Below are 20558 nucleotides of genomic sequence, written 5' to 3'. Positions count from 1 at the left end.
CCTTGATTAACCAGCTTGAATCTATTCACATTTTTACTCTTCAACTACATTATTCATGTACTCAATTTTTCTTCAGAAAAGCATGAGAGCTAAAAAAAAAAAAATAATAACCATCAAAAAACAATATATCATGTCAAGAGAAAAATTATCAATGAGGGCAGTGAGCTGATCTAGGAACAGACACATGATACTTAAAATATCAACGTGTAGGGGTTGGGGAAATGGATCAGTGGCTAAAGATACTTTCTTGCATAGCCTACCAACCCAGATTCAATTACCTAACACGAACATAAAGTTAGATGTACAAAGGAGCACATGCATCTGCAGTTCATTTGTGGAGGCAAGAGGTCGTGGTGTACCCATTCCCTCTCATAAATAAATTAAAATATTTAAAAATAAAATATCAGGCTAAAGAGGTGGCTCAGTGGTTAAAGGCACTAGCTTGCAAAGCCTAATGGTCTGCTTTTGGTTCCCTAGTATACATATAAAGCCAGATGCACAAAGTGCTGCATCCATCTGGAGTTTATTTGCAGTGGCAAGAGGCCCTGGTGTGCCTATGTCCCTCTCTCTCTCTCCTAGACCCCCTCTCTCTCTACTTGCAATAAAAAATATTAAGAATAAAATAAAATAAAATATCAAAGTTGCTATGGTGTCTGGACCAACAGTCAGTGAAGAAGGTCATCAGGTAACGATATATTTGAAGAGGAGAAGTGAGGTACCAGGTTGGGTACTTGGTTTATAAGAGGAGGTCTTCTCATTTTCTCTTGTCACTTTCCAAGGGAGCATCCACTGCACAACCATGAGGAACGCCAGTGCTGTCTCCGAGTTTGTCCTCCTTGGGCTGACTGCTGACCCCCAGGTCCAAGCTGCACTCTTCGTGTTGTTCCTTGTGGTCTACCTTCTGACGCTCACAGGGAACTCCACGATGCTGCTGCTGGTGATGTCTGATGCTCATCTCCATTCACCCATGTACTTCTTCCTAGCTCACCTCTCTTTCCTTGATGTTTGGTATTCATCAGTTTCTGTGCCCAAGATGCTGGAAAACCTCATGTCTAAGACAAAAACAATCCCTGTGGGGAGCTGTCTGACTCAGGCTTTCTTTGTGTTCGCCACTGGGGGCACCGAGGCCTTCCTTCTTGCAGTCATGGCCTATGACCGCTATGTAGCCATCTGCCACCCTCTGCTCTATGGCCAGATGATGAGCAGCCGGCTCTGTGTGGGGCTTGTGTGGGGCTCTTGGGGCGTGGCCTTACTGAATGCACTCATGAACACCCTCCTGGCTGTGAATTTGAAGTTCTGTGACTACAGAACCATCCATCACTATACCTGTGAGCTTCCTTCTCTCTTCCTTATCTCCTGCTCTGATGTCTCCACCAATATTACTGTCATGCTCTGGTCTTTTGTTATACATGCCTTTGTAACGTTTCTTCTCATTTTATCTTCCTATGCATGCATAGTCTCCACCATTCTTAGCATCAGTTCCACTACTGGCCGAAGCAAAGCCTTCTCTACCTGCTCCTCCCACCTCATTGTAGTGATCTTGTATTTTGGTTCAGCCAGCCTACGCTATCTCATGCCAACCTCAGGTTCTCCCTTGGAATTAATATTCTCTTTGCAATACAGTGTGATCACTCCCATGATGAATCCCCTCATCTACAGCCTGAAGAACAAAGAGGTGAAGGCAGCTGTAAAAAAAATGTTTGGAAAATACTGCTAACATTGTAAACAGTTGATCACAGACACTGGGTAAGGAAAACAATCTAGAGAGCTAAAGTTAAGATATGGAATGTTAAACGCAAATATCATTAAAGCCAGATTCTGTATGAAAACACTGGGATTTTTTTTTTAATTTATTTATTTGAGAGCGACAGACACAGAGAGAAAGACAGATAGAGGGAGAGAGAGGGAATGGATGTGCCAGGGCTTCCAGCCTCTGCAAACGAACTCCAGATGCGTGCGCCCCCTTGTGCATCTGGCTAACATGGGACCTGGGGAACCAAGCCTTGAACCGGGTCCTTAGGCTTCACAGGCAAGCGCTTAACCGCTAAGCCATCTCTCCAGCCCTGGGATTTTTTTTTTCCATGTGATGTTGTTTTCCTTAGTTGCTTGAAGGCTAGTTCTGTCCAGAGACATAGCATTAAGTCATCTGACTCTTTTTCATGAAATGTATGTAAAACATTCATGTATTATTTATCTTGTTGACATTTGTTGGTCTGCTGCTCTGAATACTTTCTACTTTCTTTTCTCTCTCTCAGAGAGAGAGAAGAGAGAGAGAGAAAGTGAGAGAGAGAGTGGGCATGCACATGCTATGGTACTCATGTGAAGGTCAGAGGACAACTTGGTGGTGTCAGTCCTCTCCTTCCTCTTTGCTTGAAGCAAAGTCTGTTGTTGTTCACCATGTGCAAACAAGGCTAGCTGGTCCCGAGTGTCCAGGGATTCTCCTGTATTCTCCCACCTCACCAGAGGAGGGCTGAGGGCTAGGTTTACAGATGTTTGCTGTTGTATCTGGTTTTATGTTTTTTTGTTTTGTTTTGTTTTGTTTTTTTGTTTTTTGTTTTTTCGAGGTAGGGTCTCACTCTAGCCCAGGCTGACCTGGAATTCACTATGTAGTCTCAGGGTGGCCTGGAACTCACAGCGATCCTCCTAACTCTGCCTCCCAGCGCTGGGATTAAAGGCGTGTGCCACCACGCCCGGCTTGTATCTGGTTTTATATGGGTCCTGGAGATCTGAACTCAGGTCATCATGCTTACACAGCAAGCACTTTTACCCACTGGGCCATCTTTCTATCCTGCTTTCTACTTTCTTTTAGTAACAGGACAAATTCTTCTTTGGGCAAAATTCCAAGGTCTTAGTATGTATGTATCGGTATCATTGTCCTCTACTACAGCAGGGTGATCATGGACCCAGTGGGATGGTTATTCTGTCACAGAATTGTCCTTTAAATGTGTCAATTAATTTAAAATAAACCCTCAAATACTCTACCTTCTATATCCAGCATCTTTGCCACCTGAGTTTCAGCATTTCCATGGAGATCTACTTTCCTGCTCCTTGAGTACGGAATGGTCTTGTGATGTCTACTTGCCCCATAGAACTCCAACTCTGAGCCTCAGGTTGTCTTACACATTTCCTTACTGTCTTAGGCTCCTGCCTCTGCCACAGGAACAGGTTGAGGCTAGCCCGTGGTAGACGAGAAACTACCCTACAGTGAGCTGATCCCCAAACATGTGACAGCACAGTAATAATAATGCTGCTACCCTACCCATAGATGTGATAGCCGTAGTAACATGAATGTACTCAGCTAAGATGAGAACTACTCAGACAATCTGCAGATCCGTGAAGTTGCTCCTTATACAGTGCTATTAGTATTATTAATAATATTATTAACTTGTTTTGTTTTTTTCAAGGTAGGGTCTCACTCTAGCCCAGGCTGACCTGGAAGTCACTATGGAGTCTCAAGGTGGCCTCGAACTCATGGCAATCCTCCTACCTCTGCTTCATGAGTGCTAGCAGTAAAGGCGTACACCATCACTATTGGCAATAATATTATTAAGAGATGACCAATGCAATGATACAAAAGGTAGATACATAACCCAAATTAAGTGAATAAGACTTTTCCTCCAAGAAATATATGTACTGACTAGTGACAGATAAAAAGTGAAGGTAACTGGATGTGAGACAATCTGAAGGTAGGGTCTAATTTGTCCCCTAAAAGTAGACAGGAAAAAGGATTCAGTGAAGCCTAGCCTGTAGCTGAACCATGCGGAAACAGTAAAGTCTAGCACAGCTCCAGGTTGATTACAGAAGACAAGACTGGCTAGAAAAATATGTGATTCCAGAAATGGAACCAGCCATATCTGGGAGAATTTGCTCCAATAACATAAAAAGAACAATCGAGAAAGACAATGTCATTAATCTGTGGCCATCAGAGGTGCATGTGTGTGCATACATACACACATACACGTGAACTCACATCCATGTTCACCTGCACACACACATCATATAGACATGTAAACAATTCACTCCATATCAAATGCTAGATTTCCACTTTATTCTTTAAAAAAAAATTACTTTATTTTACCACAGAGGGAGGGGTAAAGAGAGAATGGGCATGCCAGGGCTTCTAGCCATTGTGAAGGAATACATGTGCCAGTGCATCTGGCTTACATGAGTACTGGGGAATCGAATCTGGGTCCTTAGGCTTTGCAGGCAAGGACCTTAACCACTAAGCCATGTCTCCAGTCCTCACCTTATAATTTTCTTTATTGTCACCCTATTTCCATTGTGGGAATGTGCAGTCATTTATTAACTCTTATTCTTAAGTAGGCAGTCATGTTTCTTCTGGGGTTTGCTCCTTCAAATAATGCTCTAATAAACATTAAATATCTATTGTTATGTTTATATTGGGAAAAATTTATAGATCAATTCCTATGAAAAAGATTACTATTTGTTTTTAATATTTCAAGATTTTTTCTTTTAAATAAGCTCCTTTGAAGCATAACAATTCACCAGTCTTAAGCTTATAATCTGTCTAACTGCATATATAGTAATAATAACCACTGCTACAATCATATTCTGTCACAGCAGGAAGTTCTTTCAGACCTTTTTGCAAGAAATCCTCTCCAGCCCTTTAGCTCTTGGCAGCCACTGGGCAATTTTCAATAACTGTAGTTTTGCCTTTCCTGGAAATTCATATAGATGGCATCTGGCATAATAATGTAGCTATTTGTGTCTGATTTCTTTCCATTAATAGAGTGATATTGATATACTCACTTATTTTTTTATCTTTTTAATCAAGTGGAAAGTTGTATGGATACATCCTATGTTAATACCATCAATTCCCTCCTCCTTCCTCCCATTCCACTGAGGGCCCTCCACAGTGGCATTGCTGGTATTCTCCCTTGATTTATGGGTTATGAGATGTGAGAGCATCAGTCAGTCCTTGTAAGGGGAGCAATGCCTCTAGACATTCCCTTCCATTCTGTCACTCTTACTCATTTATGCTGTCATTCAAATATATGAGAAGTCTTTGTGAAGACATATGTGATCATTTTTTGAGTGAATACTTAGAATTGCTGTGTCTTATTGACCTATATGTTTAAGTCTACAAAAAAGGTGCCTTACTATTTTTCAAAATGCCTATAAATTTCTATAGTTCCACTAGCAACTTATGAGGATTCCAGTTGCCCTCCAAATCCTTGCCAATATTTGGTATTGAAAACATCTTTTATTTATTTATTTATTGGTTTTCTGAGGTAAGGTTTCACTCTAGCTCAGGCTGACCTGAAATTCACTATGTAGTCTCGGGGTGGCCTTGAACTCATGGCGATCCTCCTACATCTGCCTCCCAAGTGCTGGGATTAAAGGCGTGTGCCATCATGTCCCACTTGAAAATATCTTTCTTAACAGCTGCAGTTTTCTTTGGAAATATTCATCTCCAGCTCATAATTAAAAAATAAAAGAATTCATCAAACTAGGAATAGACAGGAACATTCTTAATGTGTAAGTAAGCATATACAAAGAGAAGATACAGATTTACCATTGCATTTAAGTAAAACAGAAACATTGAGGCCATTTTCCTCTTTTTCTCTGGAACTGGCAGCAACTTTCTTTGGTTCTCAGATAGGTAAGGTTTCTTCCCCACCCTGACAGCCATGCCAGAGTGGGAAGAGACACTTTTTCTTTCATTACTGTCTTCACTTTTGATCTTCTTGAAGGTGTACTTTAAAAAAATTTTTTTGGGGCTGAAGAAATGGCTTAGTGGCTAAGCGCTTGCCTGTGAAGCCTAAGGACCTCGGTTCGAGGCTCGGTTCCCCAGGTCCCACGTTAGCCAGATGCACAAGGGGGCACACGCGTCTGGAGTTCGTTTGCAGAGGCTGGAGGCCCTGGCACGCCCACTCTCTCTCTCCCTCTATCTGTCTTTCTCTCTGTGTCTGTCGCTCTCAAATAAATAAATAAAAAATTTAAAAAATTTTTTTTTAATTTATTTTTTCCTAAGATCCATGTTTGTTTATGTGAGCTCCTGGGCTACATGTACCCTACATGGGCTTTTGGGCTCTACACATGGTGTACCTCTCCTCTCCCCACTTTATCTTTTCTTACCTCCAAGTTTTCTCTCTTCCTTTGTAAGATCTGAATAAAATGTGGTAATTTAAAAATCATTTTCAGGCTGGAGAAATAGCTTAGCAGTTAAAGCATTTGCCTGCAAAGCCAAAGGACCTACATTCTATTCCCAAGGACCCACGTAAGCACAGGGTAGCACATTCATCTGGAGTTCATTTGCAGTGTGACTGAAGGCCTTAGCATGCTCATTTTCTCTCTTTCTCACTCTCTCAAATAAAAAAACTTAAATATAAAAAAATCATTTTCAGCTGGGAGTGGTGGACACGCCTTTAATCCCAGCACTTGGGAGGCAGAGGTAGGAGGATCGCCATGAGTTCAAGGCCACCCCGAGACTACATAATGAAATCCAGGTCAGCCTGAGCTAGAGTGAGACCCTACCTCGAAAAACAAAACAAAAATCATTTTCTTGAATCTGGAATTGCCAATTCTTTGGTTAGTTTGCAGATACAAATTTAGGATTTGGGATTACAGAGAGCATTCCAGAACTCCAATTTCCCCCCATTACAGAATGGAAGCCCCAGTGAGATGGTTTGAGAATGAATTTTATATAAATAGCCACATTTTTATTCAGTTTTTCCTCAGTTTCCCCTTTTATGAGGGGAAAACTATGAGCCACCAATAAACACCCACCATCACTTCCATCAGCTCCACAGGAACTTGGGGAAATTTGAAAAAACAGCTCACAGCTCAATGCTTCAGCAGTTTCTGGGCAGAAGAACTCTCCAAAGGAAAGAAATTGACTCATTTCTTTCAGCCTCACACTGAGGAGGGTAGAAATTGAACAGAAATTAGATTTGTGGTTTGCATTTTGCTCTCTCTTTGAACTAACTCTGCCATGCTGTATGACTGTGTAAATAATTCTGGGCCTACTCATGACTCCCTTTTCCTTCTCTCAAGTTTATGGTTAAAATGTATTTTCTTTTTCTCTAGAATACTAAAATGTGTGATTTAACCAAAACTATTGATCACATGGTTAATAAAATACGGCGTCGACCATGTGGCCACTCCCCAATTAAAGATGGTGTCTGCCCTGTGGTCTTCCTGTGTGGAGCAATAGATTCTCCCTCTGTACTCTAACTTAATAATTAATAATTTCTATAACAGATTTAAGTGGATTTATGCAGGATTACTCCACTCTAGTAGCAACTAAAAGCAGAGATAAAAAGGGTAACTGGATGTGCCAAAGAAAGGGGAGCTGCAGTGCCAGCTCCAAACTTGCCGTTTCTGCAATACTGGTGAGCAAAGCCATTACTGGGAGCCAACATCAGAGTTTGCTATGTTCCTGATTTAAAGTGACACTCCTGATGCTTGATAACTGTTCTTAATATTCCTAATTGTTATTGTTGTCTAGACTGTCCCAAAGATTTTTTTTTTTTTTTTTGAGGTAGGGTTTCCCTCTAGCTAAGGTTGACCTGGAATTCACTCTGTAGTGTCAGGGTGGCCTCGAACTCATGGTGATCTGCCTCCCAACTGCTGGGATTAAAGGCGTGCGCCACCACACCTAGCTCTGTCCTAAAGATTTTTGATGATATAGATCACAAAGGCCAAAAACATTAACAGAAGGTAAAGATAAACAGATTTTTAAAAGTGAAATGTGAAATATGGTGCTTTTTAGATGTAGTGTAAGATTCCCGGGGGAGGGGGAATCTTCCGTGGTGGGAGACCCACGCCCAAGAACCAAGACTGAGCCACTGGATGCAAAGGCAAGAGGCAGCTTTATTGTTTACACAGGCGCCTGCGGGCACTCCAGTCCTTCGAGAGGCTGAGCGCGCCGGGCAAGGGGAAGGGTCTCTTTTATAGAGTTAGGGAGAGCAGAAGCAGGTTTACAGAAGCAGAAGCATGATTTCAGTCCCAGCACTGGTTACTGGTTACTTATTAATAGACTTGGAGTCGGTGGGGATCCTTTTTTTTTTTGTTTTCTTCTCGAAAACATCCTGACAGGGTTATCTATAGTACATTAGGCGGGGTCAATGGTCATGCTATGGTCACAAGGTTGTTTGCCTGTCTGCATCTGGGGGTCACAAGGCTGTTTGCCTGACTGCATCTGGGGGCTGTTTTTGGCTCCTGGTATTTTTCCATGGGTTTTACATTCCCCCATTTCTCTTGGAACTGAGTAAAATCTTTTACTTATAATCCTATGTCATTTTGGCTTAATGGCTGATACTGACTAGTGAGGACGAACGCCTGGATAACTGAGAGCCTGTCCCGTATAAACTGTACCAGCCTATTGAGAATACATGGACCAAAGGTTAATAGGAGCACAAGAATGAGCAAAGGACCCAGGAGAGTGGATAAGAGGGTGGTGAACCAGGGGGATTTATGAAACCAACTTTCGAACCAGCCCTGTCGTGACTCTAGCAATCTCTGCCTCTGGGCTAGTCTTTCCCTGAGCATTTCCATAGATTCCCGGACTATGCCCATGTGGTCAGCATAAAAACAGCATTCTTCCTTAAGGGCAGCACAGAGGCCCCCTTCTTTTAGAAACAACAAGTCTAGGCCTCTTCTATTTTGCAATACTACCTCTGAAAGGGAAGTAAGGGAAGTTTCTAGAGCAGAAATAGATTTTTCTATGGCCTGTAAGTCTGTGGTTATCGCTTCTTGTAGGGCTCGGGTCTGCTCAGAGTGTACCAGGGCAGTTGTTCCAGTTTCTATCCCCGCTAAGATTCCTCCTGCTCCCAAAAGGAGGGCGATGGTAAGGGTTATGGGCTCCCGCCTAGGTCTGTTTTCAAATACCTGAAGAATGAATTCTGATCTATGGTAGGTAATGCATGGCCATAACTGGACTAGGACACAGTAATCAGCAGTAGAATTAAGGACAGTAGCAGAAATGCAAGGAGTCAGTCCTGTATTACAGGCCCAATAGGTTCCATTTGGAGATTCTAAGTAGTAAGCTCCAGGGGACACAGGAGTGGTTTTGTTACATAAATGTTGAAGAGTAGTGGGTATGGTCCCAATACAGGAGCCCTGGCCAGTTACTTCTGCAAGAGTTAATTTATGAGACGCAACAACAAGACATCGAGTAGGAATGTTAGTGGAGTTGGTAAAGTTTCCTGGTAAGGCTATACCCTCATAGTAAGGAGGGTTAGCAGTTAAACAGAGCCAGCAGTCTTGGGTATAATTACTGTTAGAGGCATTTAGGGAGAGATAAGCCCCCTGTATTAGACTAAAGAGTCGATTACCTGTTCCCTGGGGTTTATAGGGAAGAGTGGTTGGTCTTTTAGGAGGGGGAATTATAACATTGGTAGGTTTAGAAGGCGGGGCCAAGGAAAGTGGGAGTCGGGGGATAGGTTTTTGATCTGGTAGAACTGGGTTGGGGCCTATTGGACTTATGTCAGTTGATAATTGGAGCTTAATGGTGAGGAGGAAACCTGGGTCTGGCCCATCTATGTAAAGACGGACCCCCCAAGTATGGCCTTTGAGCCATGTCCTATCTGCCTTGCCGGGAGAAGTGAAAGTAATGTTTAGAAGCATCTTGTTACCCTGATTTAGGCGAGTTACAGTAATAAAATCCCAGGAGGATTTGTGTTGTCAGTATACATTTCCAGTGGTTTTACATCCCCAGTTTTTACAATAATAGTCCACTCTAGTTCCACAGTCTGATGCCTGGGCATGTTGGGGGCAAACATATAGAGTGGAGTTTAACAACTGTCTGGCAGGTTTGGAGTAACATCCTGGGCTAACAGGAGGGTTGTGTCTCTTCCGGTGAGTCCTTTTTAAAGTCTCTTTAAAAGGTTTTCTATGGGCGGTCAAGGCGCACAGATTGGGGGTTAAGGAGGGCCACCATGTCCATAACGGGGCAGGGGAGGTATTAGTCCAAATAATTTGTCCTCCCTCAGAAATGACTAGCCAAGTCAAAGATAAGGGAAGGTGAGGACTAGCAGAGACGTTACTCACAAAACTGAAAGTTAAGAAGAGGCATGTTAAGATCGAGAGAGTCTTATCTTTAGGGGATTTGGAGTGTGATGTGTTTTCCATGATGCGAGGTTTGGTGGTATGCTGTCTGGGTACTCTGTCAGGGCAGCCTTGACGTGGGAGGCGTGGATCCAAGCGGTGATTCCGTCTACTTTTAAGGCCGTGGGAGTTGTCAGGAGCACGGTGTAAGGTCCTTTCCAGCGAGGTTCCAGATTCTTGGTCTGATGTCGACGGACCCAAACCGAGTCCCCTATCTGGAATGAATGGGGGATTAGCAGTTTATTAGTTGCCTCTTTATAGGCAGCTGCTAGAGGTTTCCAAACTTCCTGGTGTACCAACTGTAGGGCCTTCAAGTGAGCCTGTAAGGTGGGGGTATCAGTAAAATTAGAAATTTCTATAAGCATGAAAGTGACAGCTGGCGGGGGACTGCCATAGAGGATTTCAAAGGGGGTTAGGCCATGAGGGCCTGGGGTGTTCCGGGCCTTGTAGAGGGCCAGGGGTAGGAGTTGTACCCAATCCTTTGAGCCAGTTGCAAGCGTTAATTTAGATAAAGCCTCCTTAATTGTTCTATTTATCCTTTCTACCTGACCTGAACTTTGGGGTCTGTATGCACAATGTAACTTCCAATTGATCCCCAGTGCCTTGGCCACTGACTGACTCACCTGGGAGACAAAGGCAGGCCCATTGTCTGACCCGAGTGCCTGTGGCATTCCATACCGAGGAAAGATATCATCTAGCAATTTCTTGGTTACCACTCTGGCGGTTTCATGCTTGGTGGGAAATGCTTCTACCCATCCTGAAAAAGTGTCTACAAAAACTAGGAGATATTTGTAACCATACATACCCGGTTTTACCTCAGTGAAGTCGAGCTCCCAACAAGCCCCGGGTTGGTGTCCCCTCAGGCGAGACCCAAGGGCCATCTGGGCTCGTCCAGCATTTACCTGAGCACACACTTTGCAAGTGTTTGCAACTTCTTTTAGGATTGAACCTTTGTTTAGAAAAAGATGTCCTGTTTCCTTTTGTTCTAGTAGAGTATTCATCTTCTGAGCACTCATGTGGGTTAGCCTGTGAAGTTGCTTAATGAGGAGGGCTGTAATCTTTTGAGGTACAATAGTCTTTTCTAGGTAAGTCCATTTGTCGTGGGCAGCATCATATGATGCCCCCAGTTTCTGAATCAAGTCCAAGTCCTCATTCGTGTATTCCCATCCCGGAGTTGGAGATGTTGCTTTAGGAGTCCCCTCCTCAGTGGCCATCAAAATCAAGAGTTGGGGTCCCAGAGCTGCCTCACGGGTGGCTTTATCAGCGAACCTGTTCCCTATGGCCTCGGGGCTGTTTCCTTTCTGATGACCTGGACAGTGTATAATGCTGAGCTTCTGGGGTAGGTACAGGGCCTTGAGGAGGGCCTATATCTCAGTCTTATTTTTGATTTCTTTTCCCTCTGAAGTCAGCAGGCCCCTTCTTTTGTAAATTTCCCCATGTATGTGGGTGGTGGCGAATGCATACCGGCTATCAGTGTACACATAATTTTTTTACCTTTAGCCTGCTGGAGGGCTTGAGTCAAGGCAATGAGTTCCGCTTTTTGTGCCGAGGTCCCTCCGGGCAGGGCGCTAGCCCAGACTACATGGTCTCTGGTGGTCACTGCGGCCCCGGCTCGCCTCTCACCATTCAGTAGGAAGCTGCTACCGTCCGTGTACCAGGTGAAATCTGCATCCTGCAGCGGCTGGTCAGTGAGATCCTTTCTGGTTCCGTGTACCTCTGCAAGAATCTGCTGGCAGTTATGAGTCTCTGGCCCCTCAGGGAGGGGCAACAGGGTGGCCGGGTTTAGGGCCACTACTGGACCAAATTGCACACGGCCTTTGTCGAGAAGCAAGGATTGGTAATGAGTCATACGTGTATTAGACAGCCAGCGATCTGGGGGCTGTCTCACGATAGACTCAATGGCATGTGGCGTTAGCAGTCAGAGGTCGCCCCAGGGTTAGTTTACTTGCATCCTTGGTCAAGACTGCAACTGCAGTGATCATCCTTAGGCATGGTGGCAAGCCTGAGGCCACTGGATCTAACTTTTTTTGAGAGATATGCAACCGGGCGCCTCCATGGTCCAAGCTGCTGAGTTAGCACTCCCTTCGCAAACCCCTGTCTTTCATCTATGAATAGCTCGAAGGGCTTGGTGATGTCAGGCAAGCCCAAAGCCGGAGGAGAGAGGAGAGAGTGTTTAATTTTGTCAAAAGCCTCTTGTTGTGGCTCAGTCCAATTGAAGGGGGTTCCTTGTTTAGTCAAGGGGTAAAGGGGGGCTGCCATTTCAGCAAACCCTGGTATCCATAGGTGACAGAACCTGGCGGTCCCCAAGAACTCTCTGAGCTGTCTATGGTTCTGGGGGACAGGAATGTGAGCTACAGTTTCTATGCAGGCTGGTGTTAACCAGCGTTGGCCATTTCTTAATTTGTACCCCAAGTAGGTGACCTCTTGTTGACAGATTTGGGCCTTCTTAGCAGAAGCTCTCTAGCCCAAGCGTCCCAGAGTCTCAAGCAGGGCCCCGGTACCTGTATGACAGTCCTGATGTGAGGAGGCCGCAAGCAGGAGGTCATTCACATATTGGAGCAGAATTAAGGAAGTGTGCTGGATTCGAAAGTCAGCCAGATACCGATGTAAGGCTTCATCAAAGAGGGTGGGACTGTTTTTAAATCCCTGGGGAAGTCTTGTCCATGTTAATTGCCCTGAGATTCCACAGTCAGTGTCCTTCCATTCGAATGCAAACAGTGGCTGACTCTGGGGAGCCAGTCTCAGGCAGAAAAAGGCATCCTTTAAATCCAAGATTGAATTCCACTGATGAGAGGGAGGTAAAGAACTCAGCAGGTTATAAGGATTAGGCACAGTGGGGTGGATATCTTCCACCCTTTTGTTAACTTCCCTAAGGTTTTGGTCAGGGCGATAGTCCCTGGTCCACTCTGGGTCTGGGTCTCCTTTGGTCTCCCATCCTATTAGTCCTATCATTGTTCTGTACTACAGTGGCCAAGAGGCAGCTCAATTCTCTGCTTCTCTTGTGTTTCCTAGCATTTTTTTTTTTTTTATGTTTGTCTTCTCTATTCTCTGCCTCCCTGCGTAGGCGGTCCTCTCTCTTTTCTGTTGTCTCTCATTTATTAAAAATCCTCTCTGCTTCCTTTAATAAATCCTGGAGAGTCTGTCCCTGTAAATTGTCTAATCTTTGAAGTTTATTTCTAATATCTGGGGCAGACTGCCAGATAAACGTCATGGACACATTTACCCCCGATTAGGATCCTTTGGATCATAGGGGGTGTACATGCGATAGGCTTCCTTAATTCTCTCTAGAAAGGCAGCAGGGGATTCATCTGGTTTTTGTATTACTTGCTTTACCTTGGCCAAATTAGTAGGGTGGCGCCCAGCACCACGGAGGCCCGCTATGAGCAACTGGAGATAAAGGCGTAGGTGTCCCCTACCGTCTGCTGAGGTGTGGTCCCAGTCGGGGCGGGTCAAAGGAAAAGCATCATTAATCTCATCTAGTTTCTGGGTGGGTCTCCCGTTATCACCTGGAACATTCTTTCTGGCTTCCAGAAAGACTCTGCTTTTCTTCTGTCGTGAGAAGAGCCTCAAGGGAAAGGCTTGTGAAGTCTCCCCCTGTGGTGGCTGCTCTCGGTGGCTCCGTAGGCGTCCAGCCACTGGGGAAGGGAGTGCAAGGGGGGGAGGGCGCGGCGGCGCGGCTGGTGCCTGGGTTTGGGATCCATAGGGAGGGGGTCCTTCCAAGAGGAGATATATAAGGGGGGGGTATTGGGGTCCGGGGGAAGTACCGGTTTCAGGGGCTGCTTCTTGGTATCAACCGGACAACAAGAGGAGGAAGTAGGGGCAGGGAGAGGCAGCGGCGGGGCAGGTTGGGGGGGGATAAAAGGGGCAACCCATAGCGGTGGGCCAACCGCTAGACACTCCCAGGTGACTATATAGGGGACTTGGTCCGGTTGTCCATGTGGACTGTGATCGAACACCTTTGCTTTCACCTGTAAAATAGTAGAGAGGTTAAAGGTCCCATCCCTTGGCCAGCCCACATTAAAGGTGGGCCATTCCGCGGAACAGAAAGTTTGCCATTTTTCCTTTTTGACGTCTACTGACTGGTTGGAAGCAATCTTTCGAACGTCTTTCCAATGATCTAGGGTTAAACTCAGGGGGGTCACCATTTTTTTGACCCATTTTGTCAAGAGACAACACTAAACAAACACCAAGGACTAAGATAACAGAGAGACAGCTGGCACAGAGACGCGCAGTGCGGCTTCAGTAACAGACTGAAAATGCAGATTCAGACGGGAAGACTGTTCATCCACCCAACAGACTAACGTATCCCTCGGATACTTGTTGAGATCCGAAAAATCGGGCTCCCAAATTCCCTGAAGCGTCCTCCAGGGTGGCGGGGGAGAAGTCCGAGCCCGTCAGCTCCTTCTCAAGCCGCCCAGATACAAAACGACACGGATCCGAGCTGATTTTCTAACGCAGCGCAAAAAAAAAACGGAACCAGACGTAGACAGACAGAATGGTGCACCAAATCAAATGTTTACCTTCCGGTGGGCAGTAATTGGGTTGGGCGGGGGTCCCCAATCCCGGGTGAGCCCCCAGCTGTAAGATTCCTGGGGGAGGGGGAATCTTCCGTGGTGGGAGACCCACGCCCAAGAACCAAGACTGAGCCACTGGATGCAAAGGCAAGAGGCAGCTTTATTGTTCACACAGGCGCCTGCGGGCACTCCAGTCCTTCGAGAGGCTGAGCACGCCGGGCAAGGGGAAGGGTCTCTTTTTATAGAGTTAGGGAGAGCAGAAGCAGGTTTACAGAAGCAGAAGCATGATTTCAGTCCCAGCACTGGTTACTGGTTACTTATTAATAGACTTGGAGTCGGTGGGGATCCTTTTTTTTTGTTTTCTTCTCGGAAACATCCTGACAGGGTTATCTATAGTACATTAGGCGGGGTCAATGGTCATGCTATGGTCACAAGGTTGTTTGCCTGTCTGCATCTGGGGGTCACAAGGCTGTTTGCCTGTCTGCATCTGGGGGCTGTTTTTGGCTCCTGGTATTTTTCCATGGGTTTTACAGTAGAAGGCAGGATTATCTGCGTTTGTCATTTCTGTTCAAGACTGGAGTGTAGTCTTAGCCAGCATAATAAGGCAGTGGTGGCCTAAACCTTGGGATTGTGGTAGAAAAGAATTTAAAAGTTGAACTGACTTACTGAGTTACTGTAAGAGTAATTGTTGAGGAGCTATTATTTATCTTTGTCAGAGGATGAAAAAATCTCATCAACAACAAAAGAGTCCAGAAAGGGCCCAAAAAGATAATAAAAAGAAAAGACAGTTTAGGCTAAAACAAAGTAAAATGGAGTTCACTGTTAGGGTGGCCTGACTACAGAAATGATTTATATACAAATTGCTACATCTTGTTTGTTCACTTTCTCCTCCCCTTGTCTATAAAAGCAATAAAATAAAAATAAAATCTCAGCTCAGGGCCAGAGCTTCTTGGAAGGGCGACCTCAAGCTCTTGGCCTGCAGGGAAATGAACTCCTCTACTTTCACTCATACTGATGTTGGAGTGATCTTTCCAGAAAATTTTTACATCTCTGGAGGCCCTGGCAAGATTTTCCTTTGTCATGACCCCAGTTGGTTAGGAATAACTGCTGCTTTTGGGCCTCCTATCCTGCCCAGAGCCCCTGGAACTGGGAAGTACATGCCCCTGACATGATTATGGGGTCCCCTTCCAGGTGGCCCAATGAGACTGTGAGACCACGGACCAGAGTTCCTGAGTGGAAGGAGACAAGGTTGAGTTAGGTGTCTGGACAAGGTAAGAATTCCCTAGGGCAATTGGATGATGACTGGTTGTCTCTGCAGGAGCCTTGCTGCTGCTGCTGTCAGGTGGACCGATGGTATTCTGGTCAGGATTGATGGCATTCAAGCCTCAGTAACTAGCTAGAAAAGGACCGATGTTGCTACAGTCTCTGTAACTAGTTCAGTCAGGGTTTTAAATAGGACTAGATAAGAAAAGCTGTTTAACTCGAACAAATGAATGAATAAATGTGAGAGGGGAAGATGGCCATCCGTAGTCTGTCTGAAAAGTTCACTTGACATGAATGTGTGTGCAAGTACATGTGTGGCTCACAGCCTCAAGGCTGCAGAATGATTTCTGTCCTGAGCAGCGCATGCTCAGGAAGGCTTTGTCTTTGTTTCTGATCTACAACAGTACCATGGTGGGAAATTCACTGTGGGGTAAATCCTCCACCAAGCCCACTGTCCTAGACTACATGGTCAAAAACAAACCAAACTTCAGGAGGGAATATTCAACAGATTATAATACTAAGATGACACCAGGAACATTAAAGGCCTCTGTAAATTAGGAAAGCCAGCCTTTAATGCTGAATGGCACCCAGAGGAAACATTGAAAGTAACTAACATTATAGACAGGGAAAAATGCAAAATTTTTCTACTCTCAAAAGTTATAAAATGGGACTGGAGAGATGGCTTAGCAGTTAAGGCATATGCCTGTGAAGCCTAAGGACTCCAGTTCTATTCTCCAGGTCCCACATAAGCCAGATGCACACGGTGGCGCATGCGTCTGGAGTTTGTTTGCAGTGGCTAGAAGCCCTGGTGTGCACATTCTCATGTTCTCTCTCCCCCTATCACTGTCTCAAATAAATAAATAAATATAAATGAAATCTTTTAAAAAGTTATAAAATGAGCCAGGCATGGTGGCACATGCTTTTAATCCCAGCACTCTGGAGGCAGAGGTAGGAGGATTGCCATGAGTTCAAGGCCACCCTGAGATGACAGAGTTAATTCCAGGTCAGCCTGGACCAGAGTGAGACCCTACCTCTAAAAACCAAAAAAAAGAAGAAAAAAAAAAAAGTTATAAAATGGCAAGATCAGGGAGCTTCCCTATATCCCTGAGAGAAATCCAAAGCTCTCCCTGGGAAAACAAACAAACAAACAACAACAACAACAAATAAACAGTTCAGCTAGAGCCAGACCAGAAACTTCAAGGCCAGAGATCACCCCCACACAGCTGCTTCCCAACACACTCTCCAGTAATGAGGTACTGGCTGGTAGAATTTAAGATTGGGTAAACCCAAGGCCACAGAAAGGGGGTTAAAGAGAGATAATGTTATCTGGGCTACTGAGGAATGCCACCACTCCAGGGCCTGACACTGAGGAAGAAGTTAAATGATGGAAAAATTCAAACTAAGATAAAATTCTCACTGCAAGGTTTTACAAATGCTTCTGAGCTAAATGAATGTGACGAAAGTCAGTCAAGCCCTAAACCCAGCCACGTACCTACCAGAAGAGGAGGGAAGCCCCTCCTCACTTGCAGAGGAGGGTTATGCTGTCCTGGTGTGCTCCCCAGGGGGAAAAGGCCAATAAGGTATAGCTAAATTCTGGGGCCAATCCCAGACTAATGCAGAAACCTGGGGAAACTGGTCTGTCTTGCTCTCACACGCTGTCGCTGGGGCAGCTCTCCAAGGCAAGGACAAAATGGGGGACCACACATGAGTGGCGCCTGCAATTGCAATGTGTCACTTCGTGCTTCCCCTGCAGGGCTTGATCTACATGATGGCCAGTTGTCCAATGAGACACACAAGTCTCATTGGACAGGGAGACCAGGCACAAAACTCTCTGGGCTTATGCTGCTGAACCCTGGGAAATCCCCAATGGCTCTATGTTCTTGGCATCCTTGCCTTGCAGAGCCAGGGGGAGCTACCGACACAGGGAATCTCAGGGTCCTGGTCCCAACATGATGATGGGCGAGTCCCAAATTGCTGCAGACAGATGGGGACTTATAAGAAACTTGTAACTGTTTTAAGTTCACTTTATCTCTCCGTGCTTCTATAGAACTGCTAACAGACAACACCCCAAGGTTTGTGTTTACATTGAGAAGTACTTAATACTGAGTTTGTCAGAACATTTCTAAAACTTCTAATAATATTCTAAACTGCTTTTACATTTTGTAAATATGTATTTCAAAAAAATGATAAAAAGAGGTTCTAAAAATCACCAAATGATAAAATTTATATGTATATTCTGAGTAAGTAATGTAATTCAAGTGTGGTCTACTATTTTATAAAAGATTATTTCAAAGAGCCTTTTGAGGGCAATAAAAAACTTAAATAGTCATATTAAAAGGTCTTGCCATAAGGAAATAAAAGTTTTGCTGGTAATTATAATGAGATAAACTAGATAAAAGGATAAACTGAAGAAAAAACTTGAAATGTTGGATATTAAATGTTTGATAAAGAAGATTGTTACAGAATGGTTACACAGATTGTAAGGTTAAAGTGTATGGATGAAGGTATGAGTAAACTTAAACAAGGCTTAAAGACAAAGTTGATTAACTAAGTCTTAAAGTGCTTGATCAGATTACAGACTACTTGAGAATTAGGGTTATTATTAGCCTAGAGTTTATTCAGACTAATAATAGATGGCCCTAGCTGGCTACAAGATGTTAAGATATTCAGGTTGTAAATTAAAGCTTTAATTTACTGGTGTTAATCTGGTCATAATAATAGTCATAAGGTTGTAAAAGACTGCCTTTAAAGTTCTCAACCAAGTTTGCTATGTTACTCTATTTGTCAACTATTTAATATTTAATAGGGTTATTATATCTTTAAAAACAAAACAAAACACTGTAACCTTAAGATGGTTCCTGTGTTGTTCATGCTGTTTTACTGGGTGATTATCACTGAGATTATTGTCTAAGTCTTAGAAAAGGTAATTCAGTCATTGTGATTTTATTATTAGGAAAACTGAGGAAACTCCTGTCCTAGGAAAGCCTACAATAAACAAACAATATTAATATAGTCTTTCTAAGCTTCATATACTCTACCAGTCATAACATTGCCTTATGTCAAAGTTCAAAATGGTTTAATGATTAAAGGTACTTAATAAAAAAAATCATATTTCTATCATAATGTCTCTAATGTATGTTTAAATGAGACTAATTTAGATCAACAATGACCAGGTTTGGCTTTATTCTTAAGCTGTGTATAATTAGTCTCAGTCAAGGTTTTACTTAAGTAACTGTCTCATTTTTGGTGTCTTAACTTCATTGCTTACAGACATATTAACATTTAAGACATGTTCCCTGCTCGAGAAAAATGATATGAAACACTACTGTTCTGCTTCCAGCTAGTGGGGTAATTGGTACCCATACAGGTATACAGACTAGCCAAAGTTGTTTTCAAAAACATACGCCAAGTTTTTATACTGTCTTGTCTTTTCCTGACATTCTTTCTTTTCTCAATTTTTATTAACATTTTCCATGATTATAAAAAATATCCCATGGTAATACCCTCCCTCCCACCACCACTTTCACCTTTGAAATTCCATTCTCCATCATATTACCTCACCATCTCAATCATTGTACTTACATATATACAATACCAACCTGTTAAGTACTCTCCTCCCTTCCTTTCTCTTCCCTGTATATCTCCTTTTTAACTTACTGGCCTCTGCTACTGAGTTTTTTCCTTCTCACGCAGAAGCCCAATCATCTGTAGCTAGGATCCACATATGAGGGAGAACATGTGGCGCTTGGCTTTCTGGGACTGGGTTACCTCACTTAGTATAATCCTGTCCAGATCCATCCATTTTCCTACAAATTTCATAACTTCATTTTTCTTTACCGCTGAGTAGAACTCCATTGTATAAATGTGCCATATCTTCATTATCCACTCATCAGTTGAGGGACATCTAGGCTGGTTCCATTTCCCAGATATTATACATTGAGCAGCAATAAACATGGTTGAGCATGCACTTCTAAGGAAATGAGATGAGTCCTTAGGATATATGCCTAGGAGTGCTATACCTGGGTCATATGGTAGATCAATCTTTAGCTGTTTTAGAAACCTCCACACTGATTTCCACAATGGCTGGACCAGATTGGATTAATACCAGCAGTGTAGAAGGGTTCCTCTTTTTCCACACCCCACCAACATTTATGATCATTTGTTTTCATGATGGTAGCCAATCTGACAGGAGTGAGATGGAATCTCAATGTAGTTTTAATCTGCATTTTCCTGATGACTAGTGATGTAGAACAGTTTTTTTAGATGCTTATATGCCATTCGTATTTCTTCCTTTGAGAACTGTCTATTAAGCTTCATAGGCCATTTTATGATTGGCTTGTTTGATTCCTTATTAGCTAACTTTTTAAGTTCTTTGTATATCCTAGATATTAGTCCTCTATCAGAAGATTTTTTCCCATTCTGTAGGTTGCCTCTTTGCTTTATTCACAGTGTCCTTTGCAGTGCAAAATCTTTGTAATTTCATGAGGTCCCAGTGATTAGTCTGTGGTTTTATTGCCTGAGCAATTGGGGTTGTATTCAGAAAGTCTTTGCCAACATCAATATATTGAAGGGTTTCCCTACTTTCCACTAGCAGTTTTAAAGTTTCCAGTCTTATGTTAAGGTCTTTAATCCATCTGGACTTAATTCTTGTGCATGAAGATATAGAAGGATCTATTTTCATCCTTCTACAGATACATATCCAGTTTTCCC

The 20558-nt window shown here is 43.6% G+C and overlaps 1 protein-coding gene across 1 annotated transcript; it reads left to right on the top strand.

Moving 5' to 3' along the window:
• The first annotated feature begins 799 nt into the window (after nt 1-799).
• On the top strand, nt 800-1717 carry LOC101597934 (olfactory receptor 8S1-like). The gene has a single exon (XM_004668518.2). It carries the CDS (start codon nt 800-802, stop codon nt 1715-1717), a length of 918 nt encoding a protein of 305 aa, XP_004668575.1.
• Nucleotides 1718-20558: the final 18841 nt, after the last annotated feature.

This window comes from Jaculus jaculus, chromosome 6 (assembly GCF_020740685.1).
Source record: "Jaculus jaculus isolate mJacJac1 chromosome 6, mJacJac1.mat.Y.cur, whole genome shotgun sequence".
In the NCBI taxonomy this organism is placed as follows: domain Eukaryota; kingdom Metazoa; phylum Chordata; class Mammalia; order Rodentia; family Dipodidae; genus Jaculus; species Jaculus jaculus.
This window is presented reverse-complemented; position numbering and strand designations above follow the sequence as displayed.

Excerpts from the sequence above, each read along its gene's own strand:
- LOC101597934 (XM_004668518.2), top strand. The coding sequence starts at position 800 with ATGAGGAACGCCAGTGCTGTCTCCGAGTTTGTCCTCCTTGGGCTGACT.